This window comes from Lepus europaeus, chromosome 13 (genome assembly GCF_033115175.1).
Source record: "Lepus europaeus isolate LE1 chromosome 13, mLepTim1.pri, whole genome shotgun sequence".
In the NCBI taxonomy this organism is placed as follows: Eukaryota; Metazoa; Chordata; class Mammalia; order Lagomorpha; family Leporidae; genus Lepus; species Lepus europaeus.
In genome coordinates this window covers 7,531,555-7,543,146 of record NC_084839.1, presented here as the reverse complement: position 1 = coordinate 7,543,146, position 11,592 = coordinate 7,531,555, and the positions used below count along the sequence as shown (strand labels likewise).

General features: G+C 54.4%; 1 protein-coding gene across 1 annotated transcript in view; it reads left to right on the top strand.

Moving 5' to 3' along the window:
• Positions 1–2,696: 2,696 nt before the first annotated feature.
• YWHAQ (tyrosine 3-monooxygenase/tryptophan 5-monooxygenase activation protein theta) overlaps positions 2,697–11,592 on the top strand; it is a 33,628-nt gene continuing 24,732 nt past the window's right edge. The window contains exons 1-2 of the mRNA XM_062208942.1: positions 2,697–2,784; positions 3,154–3,494. Of these exons, the coding sequence (XP_062064926.1) occupies positions 3,201–3,494 (294 nt within the window). The 5' untranslated portion in view covers positions 2,697–2,784; positions 3,154–3,200. The remainder of the gene's footprint in view (positions 2,785–3,153; positions 3,495–11,592) is intronic.

The following is an 11,592-nucleotide window of genomic DNA, read 5'->3' as shown; positions in this document are numbered from 1 at the left end:
CATGGAGGCGCTGATGATAACTGCAGGACATTGTGGGGGGGGGGGTCCCACTTGCTTTTATTGGAGGCAGGGAAGAGGTCAGGGGAACAGGGAGCAGCTGCCACATGGCAGGTGGGGGCAGATGAACCACCGAGTCAGCTCACCCAGGAATACCCTGCAAGCAGCCATGCTGCCGGCCCTTAGCTCCACTGACGACAACAACGATTCAAGGCAGAAACCTTCACTCACAGGCGCAAAGGGTCCTAGAGGCAAGTCAGCCATCTCTCAGTGCCCCACGCTCCATCCCCACGCAGAGGGAAAGGGGTGGGCAGACTCTGCTCGCTGCACACTGGCTAGAGGCCGCCGGTGTGGCAGCTCCCGCAGTACCCACCAGGAGATGTGGGATTCTTCCTAAGGGTTACGGGGACAGGAAACTGAGGTTCCAAGAACATCAAGGCGCCGGTGGTCAAATCACAGACAAACAGCAGGGCTGGGATTTGGGATCTTGTGGCTCCAGCTCAGTGTGTCCTCCCTCATGTTCATACCAGGTAATTTAGGAAAAAACAACAAGAACCTCAAATGAATAAGGCAGCAACTTCGCTGGGGCCTCTTTGTCCGTTCCCTGGAGCTCTCGGACGGGACGTGTGACATGCTGCATAGGTACGTGGGCACATCCCTAGAGGACACGTGGTGGCCGGATCCCTCAGGGCTTGGGGGGCAGCCGCTGGGGTGCTGGAAGAAGAGGCTTCAGCACCCATCTCCAGCACCCAGTCCTCCTGGATCGGCGGGATCTGCTGTGCCACTCCCGGCTGTGTGACCTGGGCCACAGTTCCATGCCTCAGCTGCCTTACCTGTGACCTGGTGATCGTCATGGGTCTGCCTTGGCGTGGCAGTTGCCAGATCAAATGAGGTCATCTTTGCTGAGACGCCGAAGAGCGCTATGTGCATGCCATGGCTCCACGCGTGTTAACGCTGTCTGGGACCCGGGACCGCCTCACCCTCCCGCCTAAGTTCCTTTGCGGACAGACCCCTTTTGACCCCCGGAACCTCCCCAAACGCTGCATCCCTGTTTCAAGGCAGCTTCCGCCCATGATTCCGGAAGGTCGCGGCTGGCGGAGGAGCAGGCGCCGAGTCAATATTTGATGGGACTACAGCGGAGATGTCAGGGACCACGGTACAGAGGCGGCGGCAGGAAAACCCGACAAGGTCAGCCCAGCTTTCCGACAGAGCGTGGGGCGTTCCAGCGCCCTCCTCCCTACTACAGAGGTTCAGTCCCCTGGCCACCCCCTCTCAAGGGTCTCTGCCCACCCCACCCCCCACCCCCTTCCTTGCCGGGGACTGTGTCTGATTTTGGCAAGCTTGAAACCCGTGGGTCATAGAGAAGGCATTTTATCTGAACTTCCCCCTGCAAACCCTGTGCACAGGGATCTCTCAGTGTCGGGCTCCACCCCAGCCCAGCCCACAGGGCCATAAACACTCGTGTGTGTGCAGTCCCAGCCCCGCGGATTCCAGAAATAACAGCAGGGCCCTGCAGCGGGAGGCTGGGAGACAGAAAGACATTTCTACCGGAGGACACAGGCCGCTTCCAACCCGGGCCGCCCCTGTCCGCCAGAGCACAAAGCGACCTTCAGCAGTCGGGACAGGGAGGGGCAGCCGGGAGGCAGCCTCCCCCCACCTGCCCCTGCTCTCAGATCCTCCCCTCTCGGATTGCTTCCCACCTGCGGTGTCCTTGACCATCGCCCGCCCCCTGGGCGTCCTGGAGCCGGGGTCCCCGCCGCTCCGGGAGCCTCCGTCCACGGGAGGAGGCTGCAGAAGCAGCCCCCTCCCCAGCCCAGCCCCACGGCCACCGTGGGTGGAGCGCGGGGGACTGGGCGGTGCCGCGGGGAGGGGACGGTTTAAAGGGACTCCCTTGCAGAAGCGCGGTCCCCACGAGGAGAAAAACCAGGAGTGGACACGCGGGCGCGAGTTTTAGCTCTGCAAAAATAAGGCGCGCGGGCACCGAAGACGACGATGTGAAAAACACGAATAACCCGGGGTGGGGGGGGAACCTCGAACACTGCAGGGGCGTCCCGGCCCTAGCTGCGCGCCCAGGGCATCTCCCACTTCTCTATAAAGACGACCACCCGCCCGGGGCCGCCGGGACCCCCGCCTGCCTGCAAGCACGGGGGCTCGGGGCGCCCGTCTGGAGCCCCCAGCTCTCCTGCTCCGCTTCCCCCAGGAGCCCACTCCCCTTCCCGACGGGGATGGGGTTCTCGCTAATTCGCAGCCCTGAGGGCGACGTCATTAGACAGGCTGGGCTGCGCCTTTGTCACAGGCAGGGCGGTGGGGGCAGAGCCGGCCTCCCTCCGAGGTGCGGCCCCCAGCCCGGCCGGGCGCCCGCACCCTGCCGCGGGGGTCGCGGGGGTCGCGCGCGCCGCGCCCAGGGGCGCCGCGGCGGCGGGGAGGAGAGGCGAGTGGGTAACAGCATCGCCATGGCAACAGTGACGTCCTTGTACCCTGGATCTAATTGGAGGAAACCCCGTGGCCGAAGCCGCAGCCTGCCGGCCAACCGAGCTTGGCCAAGCCGACCCACCCTCCGAGCCGCCGCGTCGCCTCTCGTCCCGCCCCTCGCGCCCCCTTCCGCGCGCTCAGCCCTCATTGGCCAGCCGCGGGGCGGGAGGCGGGACTCCGCGGGGAGGCTCGGCGCGCCATTGGGCGGCGGCCCGCCGCTCGGCCGCGGGCTAGGCTGAGACGGGAGGGTCCTCGGCTAAAGCCCAAGGCAGATCAAAGTGGTGGGACTCGCGTCGCGGCCGCCGAGACGTGAAGGTGAGCTCCGGGGGCGGCCCGCGGGGCTGCTGCGGCCGCGCGGGGGCCCGTAGGGCCGGGCCGGGGGGGCGCGGCGCCGGGGGCGGCCGTGTGCCGGCGCCGTCTCCCTCAGGGACGGCTCCCGGCGGCGAGGTGCGGCGCCAACGGCCGCTTCCATCTTGGGGCGCGCGTGGCGGGAGCGGCCCTGCTGCGGGCGCGGGGCGCGGGGCGCGGGGCGCGGGGCGCGGGGCGGCGGGCGGGGGCGAGGGCGAGGGGGGCGCACGCGGGCGGCGGGCGCGCAGACAAAAGCGGGCGGCGGGCGGCGGGCCGCATTGTCTGACGCTGCCCGGCCTCCTTTTTGTCCTCGGCCCGCCGCCCCGCCCCGCGCAGCCCTCGCCGAGGCCCTCGTCGCGACCCGCTCGTGCTCGGCGCCCGCCATGGAGAAGACGGAGCTGATCCAGAAGGCCAAGCTGGCCGAGCAGGCCGAGCGCTACGACGACATGGCCACCTGCATGAAGGCCGTGACGGAGCAGGGCGCCGAGCTGTCCAACGAGGAGCGCAACCTGCTCTCGGTGGCCTACAAGAACGTGGTCGGGGGCCGCCGGTCCGCCTGGAGGGTCATCTCGAGCATCGAGCAGAAGACCGACACGTCGGACAAGAAGCTGCAGCTCATCAAGGACTACCGGGAGAAGGTGGAGTCGGAGCTGCGGGCCATCTGCACCACGGTGCTGGTGAGTGGGGCGGGCCGGGGCGGCCCCTGCGCTCCCTTTGTGCGGGCGCCTGGCGGTGGGGGCAGCGCCGCGGGCCCTGAGCAGGTGGCACGAGGCGCGCACGCCGCTTTTCCGAGTGGGAGCTGCCCGGTGGGGCGGGGCGGGGCGGGGGGCGGTTGGTGCACGCGACGCGGGCACAGGCTGGTGGCTCCCGTCGCCTCGCGGTCCCCAGGCGCTGGCGTGTGCCCCCGGGCCCGCTTCTGGTGCTTTCCAGGTTCTGGACTGCCCAGGGTCAGGGCGGCTGCTGGGCGGAGTGGGTGGCCCCGGTGATTCACCGTTACTAGCGAGAGCGGACAGTTTTAGCTTTGTCATGGCGAAGCGCGTTCTGATCCGGGAGATAAGTGTGCAGCGTTGAAATGCTAGCATTGTGTCCCGGAGTGTCGGTGCCGCTCGGTCGGCGTCTGCCCCTCTCCAGGGGCCGCTTTGACAAGAGCCTTGCCGGCCATGCACGTGTTTGTTCCACAGCGTGTTTTAGGGGGCTGGGTTGGGGATTTTTCAAAAGGGAGTAGAAGAAAATTTTTTTTGCCTGTTAACATCTCCGTCCATCAGACTGTTTGCTTCTCCACCCTAGGAAAAAAAAATTTCTTTTTTAAACCCGTCTTTTTCTCCTATAAATGGCAGATAACATAAAATCATGTCTGATGGAAATAGCTGATAATTGGGGGGCAATACAGAGTGCACTGTAGTGGGGAGCACTTTGGGAAGGCGAGACTGCTCACTTCATCCGCGTGTCCTTAGCCTGTAGCTCCTGCTGGGCATAAAGGAAGACGTGAATGCTTTGTGTCCAGCGAGTTTGCCAGCTTAGTAGGGTTGGGAGCCTTCACTTCAACACGCCCAGTGGTTATGGAGGGCATCGTCTGTTACCAGGGAGAGTTCCATTTCTCAAGTTTTCTGTGCGGGTTTCAGGCGCTCTCACAGCAGCTTTCACACTCTTCTCTGTTCGGTTATTACTTTGCCATGTGTTAGTTACCCTGCCACAACTCAGAATTAGCCCTAGGTTCTTCCTGTTCTCTAGCCAGTTAGCGCTGAGCCAAAGAAATGTTTGTTTCATTTTATGGCTGTCAACGAATTTTGGGTAAGTGGAGGGGACTTGGCTGAATCGATAGTGCTTCAGTGAGGCCGGGCTTCTCAGGCAGATGGTTCGCAGGAGAGAACCCTGAAATAAGGACATTCTTTTTTAAATGCTGTGAGGAAGCAAGAGGTTAGCCTGATTAATGAGACACTAATGTGTAAGTAAAACATTTTATTAGTAACATGGTTTAAGAGACTCATTTCGGCTTGATGGCCCGTCTGAAAAATACCCTGGGAAAACACATTTCTGAGTTGGCAGCCATAAACGAGAGCTTCCTGTGTGCAGTGTGAACAGGCGGAGAGCCATGGCTTTGCCGTCCAGTAGTGTATAGTTCCAAGTGCGTGTGAGAAATTCCCAGACGTCCAGAATACAAGGTGATTCCCAAAGATGACTGAACAAAATTCTGGGTGGGTTGAAGGAAACAGAAGCCTCTAGGAAGGCTCACTGAGAATCGTGGCTTTGGGGTTGAGCATGGGGGTAGGGGGGTGTCAGTATCCCAAGCTGAAGAAATACACAGAATAGGGCTGGCTTGGGGGGAGCAGGCTTCAGTGCAACAGAGCGGAGTGTGCAGAGCTGTTGGAGGAGAGAACCCGGACGATGGGCACTGTCGTCTGTAAGGGTTGGTAGTGAGGGCTTCCTCTTTGGGTGGACAGTAGGGACACGGTGAGGGGTTTGGAGTGGTGTGCATGTGGCAGCATCCAGGACTCGCGCTTGGTGTCCAGCCAGTCCAGTCTCTCAGACAACGGAGTGACGGATCGGGCTTGTGACCACGAGGATATATAATTGACATATTGGCAGTTGGATAAGGAGTCTGTTGAAATAACACAAGAAGAGGTACGTTTAAAGTTTCTAAACATGCCTTTTAAAACAGGGTTTTCTTTTTTTCTTCTTTGTTAAAAAGGAAAGAGAATTGGGTGAAGGTAGTAGGCACAGCGGACTTTACTGCAGGAGACTGTAGAGTGGAGTGACCTTGAAGGATAGCCAGAAATTTTATCCAAGATGGCAGAGATCCTCCACGTCCTCTTTGCTTTTCCTAGAGTGTATTGGGGTACAGATAGCTGTACTGTTTGTTCAGTGGCACAGAATACTCCACGGTGGACAACTCTGACTCTTGGAGACTACTGCATTGAGGTTACTGAACCACAGAAGCGTAGAAAAAAGGTTTAAATCCAAAGGAGTGCTCTTTAAGAGAGAGAAGGAGGCTAAGGGGGCCAAAGTAGACGAAAGCGAACTCTCAGTGAGCTCCGGGAGAGGTCAGAGCAGATCGCCAACTTGTCTGTCCCTCAGTCTCATTTGAAAAACTGGGAGTTGGAGTGAAATTTTCTCTTTCTTTCTTTCTTTTTTTTTTTTTTTAAGATTTATTTATTTGAGAGGCAGAGAGAGGGAAGGAAGAAGAGGGAGGTCGGTCTTCCATTCGCTAGTTCACTCCCTAGATGGCCGCAATGGCCAGAGCTGTGCTGATCCGAAGCCATGAGCCAGGAGCTTCCTCTGGGTCTCCCAAGCGGGTGCAGGGGCCAAAGGACTTGGGCCATCTTCTGCTGCTTTTCCCTGGCCAGAGCAGAGAGCTGGATCAGAAGTGGAGCACCAGGTGGATCAGAAGTGGAGCACCCATATGGGATGCCGGCACTGCAGGTGGCGGCTTTACCCGCTGTGCCACAGCTCCGGCCCCTGGAATGAAATTTTCTAGGTCTGTTCAGGTTGAAGAATGTGTTGTCAAGTGATACATGAATTGTTGAAAAGCTGGTGATATTAGTGAAATGAAGGCATCAGGAGTCGTGTGTGATCCTACTGAGTGCTGCTGGGAGGAGCAGAGTTAACAATGGGCAGTATCAAATGGCCTGGGTAAGGTGTCTGGGAGAATTAAGTACTGGGCTGAGAAGAAATGGCAAATATAGAGAAATCACAGGGGGTTTATAAACCCTCTGGGATGTTTGGGAACAAAGTATTTCTTTTTAAAAATCAGTTAATTTGAAAGGCCAGGAGAGATCTTCCATCCACTGGCTCATTCCCCAAATGGCCGCAAAAGCCAGGTCTGGGCCACACTGAAAGCAGGAGCCAGGAACTCTGTGCTGGTCTCTCATGAATGGACGGAGCCCAGGTGCTCAGGCCATCCTCTGCCTTCCCATGCACATTGGCAGGAAGCCGGATCTGAAGTGGAGCAGCCACTGCCACCATAGGGCTGCCCCCAAATGTATCATTTACAGAGTGACCTTGAACCAGACACCCTGTTTAAGGTCACTTCTGTAAATGCCCTAGGCTAACAGATACCTGTCCTGGGGGAAGCATCATGGCATAGCAGGTAAAGCTGCCACCTGCAGTGTGGACATCCCACTTGGGCGCTAGTTTGAGTCCTGGCTGCTCCACCTCCCATCCAGCTCCCTGCTAGTGGCCTGGGAAAGCAGCCAAAGATGGTCGAGGTGTTTAGGCCCCTGCCACGTGGGAGACCCAAAAGAAACTCCTGGCTTCTGACTTCCGTCTGGCCCCAGCTCTGGCCATTGTGGCCATCTGAAGAGTGAGCTAGTGGATGGAAGATCTCTTTCTCTGTCTCTCCAACTCTTTCAAATAAAAAAATAAATCTTAAAAAATGGTAGCTGTCCTAAAGACTAATTTTAGTAGACTGCTTTGGTGTAATTTCAGAAATTGAAATCTATATTACAGTTTTCTAAAGTAAGTCACTTAATATATTATGTAGAGAATCCCTGATGGTTGTCTCTGGCTGTATAAAAACTTTTGCCCTCCCTTTGTCTGCCTTTATGTCCCTCAAAGTAGATAAAGAAATGTAGTGGTCCTTGAGAGCCTTTGTATAAATTATAGATAATTACATTATTAGAAATTAAAACTAGTCACTTACTCATTTTGAATAATTAATAAACAGAATAATAAAGCCATAAGGAATGGATGTTTTTAAATATTTATTTTGTTTGAAAAGCAGAAAGAGAGATACCTTCCATCTGCTGATTCACTCCCAGAATGCCTCCAACAGTCAGAGCTGGGCCAGATCTAAGCCAGGAGCCTGGTATCCTTTCTAGGTCTCCCACATGGGTGACAAGGACCCAAGTAGTTGAGCCATCACCTGCTGCTACCCAGGATACATTAGTAAGAAGCTGGAATTAGAAGCAGATTTGGAACTCGAACCCAGGCCATGTCAGCCAGTGCACCAGATGCCCGCTGTGCGTGTGTGTGTGTGTGTGTGTTAACTGTGGAATACACAAGTGTACTGTGTGAGTGTGCAGTTCTTGGGCCTTAGATGCATTTACGTTGTGTGCAGCATCACCTCCTGTCCCCAGGACATTTTCAGCTTTGCCAGCTGGAATGCTATACCCGTTAAACGCTCAGTTCTTTCCTCAGCCTCTGCCAACAACAATTTTATTTATTCATTTATTTTAGTGTATTCATTTTTACTTATTTGAAAAGCAGAGAAAGAAAGATCTTCCATCCATCTGCTGATTCACTCCCACGACCGCCGGAGCCCCCAGCTACTTGAGCCATCTTCTGCTGGCTTCCCAGGGTGAGCATTAGCGAGGAGCTGGATCGCAGTGGGAGGGGCTCCATTCTGGGTCCTCAGCGTCAGTGCCACCGGGCGTGCCCTCACCATTCTGCTTCCTGCTTCCTGAATGTGACCGCTGTAGGGAGCTCATCTAAGTGAATTGATAAGATTGTTTAGGTTGAGAATGGACTCAAAATTAAGACTAGGGCACTGTTCACTTTATTGCAGTATCACATTTCTGTAGTTTCTAGGAAGCTCATGAATGACACTGGGGAAAATAAGCAGAAAGCATCCTCCTAGGTGGTTTGACTTTGTGCTCCTGTCCTTTGCCACACAGAAGTGGAGAAACCGAAAGAGGTCCCCTGACCACACTTGGGAAACTGCTGCTCTGGGAATTCATTGTGGCGCTCAGTGATTGAGCCATTCCTTTTCTTTTTTCTTTCTTTCCTTTTTTTTTTTTTGACAGGCAGAGTGGATAGTGAGACAGAGACAGAGAGAAAGGTCTTCCTTTTTGCCGTTGGTTCACCCTCCAATGGCCGCTGCGACCGGCACATCTCGCTGATCCGAAGCCAGGAGCCAGGTGCTTCTCCCAGTCTCCCATGCGGGTCCATGAACGGCTTGCCGGCGCTGTGGCTCAACAGGCTAATCCTCTGCCTTGTGGCGCCGGCACACCGGGTTCTAGTCCCGGTCGGGGCACCGGATTCTGTCCCGGTTGCCCCTCTTCCAGGCCAGCTTTCTGCTGTGGCCAGGGAGTGCAGTGGAGGATGGCCCAAGTCCTTGGGTCCTGCACCCGCATGGGAGACCAGGAGAAGCACCTGGCTCCTGGCTTCGGATCAGTGCGGTGCGCCGGCCGCGGCGGCCATTGGAGGGTGAACCAACGGCAAAAAGGAAGACCTTTCTCTCTGTCTCTCTCACTATCCATTCTGCCTGTCCAAAATTAAAAAAAAGAGTGACTCTCCATTTCCTCTTGACAGCCAGCATTGTGCTTTCTGTCTCTAAGTGGCCATACAGTAGTTATCATTTTGTTATCTGGCTGATTTTTTATCTACATTATACTATGCATCTGAATATTGTGCTTGAATATACCACATTGTTTATCCATTTGTCCATTAATGCAAGTTTAGGTTGATTCCACCTGTAGGTTAAGAGTAATGCATGGGTGGTTGTCTGGCTTGCTGGTTAAGATGCTGATTGGATGCCCCATAGAGTTCCTGGGTTCAAGTCCTAGCTCCACTGCCAGTTAAGGTTCCTGCTAATGCATACTCTGGGAGGCAGCAGGTAATGAATGACTCAAGTCCTTGGGTCCTTTTAAGATTTTATTTGTTTATTTGAGAAGTAAAGTTATAGACAGAGGCAGAGACAGAGAGAAGTCTTCTATCCGCTGGTTCACTTCACAAATGGCTGCAATGGCAGGAGCTGGGCCAATCCGAAGCAGGAGCTTCTTCTGGGTCTCCCACCCAGGTGCTTTCCCAGGCCATAGCAGAGAGCTGGATCAGAAGAAGAGCAGCTGGAACATGAACCGGGGCCCAACAGGGGATGCTGGCGCCACTGGTAGAAGCTTAGTCTCCTATGCCGCAGCACCGCCCCTCTGAAATAAATTTAAAAATAAATTTTAAAGATGAAATTTTCTCAGGAATAGTGCTGCTATGATCCAATGTCTGCAGGTTTTTGGGTTTTGTGTTTGTTTTTTAGATTGATGATTGATTGATTGATTTGAAAGGCAGAGTTGCAGAGAGAAAGATCTTCTGTCCTCTAATTCACTCCCCAAATGGCCAGAACAGCCAGGACTGGCCCAGGCCAAAGCTGGGAGCCAAGAATTCCATCCATGTGGGTGCAGGGCCCCAAGTCCTTGGGCCATCATCTGCTGCCTTCCCAGGCACAGTAGCAGGGAGCTGGACTAGACGTGGAACAGCTGGAACAGAACCAGCTCTCCAATATAGGACGCTGGCATCGCAAGCAGTAGCTTAGCCTGCTGTACTACAATGCTAGCCCCTACAGATTTTTGTATGAACATGTTTTCTTTTCTCTTGGATAAATACCTGGGGCATATGGTATCTCTGTTTAATAGTAACTCTCATAGTTAGATACCCCCACATATTCAACAATCCTAGTGAGTGTGAGTGGGATCTGATTACATCTCCTGGGTGAGTACAGGATGTTGAGCGTATTTTCATGTGCTTATTTGGAGAGATGTCTACTCAGGTCCTTTTTTTTTGGTTTGTTTTGTTTTGTTTTCCCCAAGATTTACTTATTTGAAAAGCAGAGTGACAGAAAGGAGAGAGAGAGACAGAGATCTTCCGTCTGCTGGTTCCTTCCCCAAATGGCCACAAAAAGCAGCTCTGTGCAGGCTGAAGCCAGAATCCAGGAATTTCATCCTGGTCTCCCACATGGGTGGAAGAGCCCAATACTTGGGCCATCTTGTGATGCCTTCCCAGATGTACTAACCGGGAGCTAGATAGGAAGGAGAGCAACCAGGACTCAAAAACTATTGCTCCGATATGGCATACTGGTGTCACAAGTGGTAGCTTAACCTACTGCGCCACAATGCTGGCCTCAAGCCATACTCTATCTTTAGTAGTCTTAATAGGATAGTGCAAAACTTGACCCGTATATACTAAACTAGCAAGGCAATTTTGACCTGTTTTTAATTAATAGAATATCCTGCTAGGCATCAGTACTTTCGTCTGCTGGTTTGATTGCTTATGACCAGACCAAACCAGGATTTAACTGCCTGTTCTTCTCTCTCCTGCTCCAGCTTTTTTTTTTTTTTTTTTTTTTTTAAGACTTATTTATTTATTTTATTTTTTTTTTTGAAAGGCAGAGTGGCAGAGATCTTCATCTGCTGGTTCACTCCCCAGGTGGGAATGAATTGCCAGAGTTGGGCTGATCAGGAGCTTCTTCTGAGTCTCCCATGTGGGTGCAAGGGCCAGGTACTCAGGCCATGTTCTGTTGCTTTCCCACACATTGACAGGGAGCTGGATCAGAAGTGGCGCAGCTGGGACTTGAACAGGCACCCATATGGGACGCCAGCCCACAGGTGGTGGCTTAACCCGGTATGCCGCAGTGCCGACCCCTTCTCTCCCCTTTCTAAGGAAAATACTTGCCTAGTACCATTTACCTTTTCCTTCAGAAACTAGCAGCTAAGTTGGCTTCTTGATTTAGTAAATTACAAGTTTTCAAGGGAAGAAGGTGTATGTATTGATGTTTGTCTTGGTTCTTTTGATAGCACCGATATAAAAGTGTTGGGGAATGTTGTATAGTGTAACAGCTTTAGATAGAGGTTGGGGGGCCGGCGCTGTGGCTCACTTGGTTAATCCCCCACCTGCGGCGCCAGCATCCCATATGTGGGCGCTGGGTTCTAGTGCTGGTTGCTCCTCTTCCAGTCCAGCTCTCTACTGTGGCCCAGGAGGGCAGTGGAGGATGGCCCACGTCCTTGGGTCCCTGCACCCGCATGGGAAATCAGGAGGAAGCACCTGGCTCCTGGCTTCGGATCAGCGCAG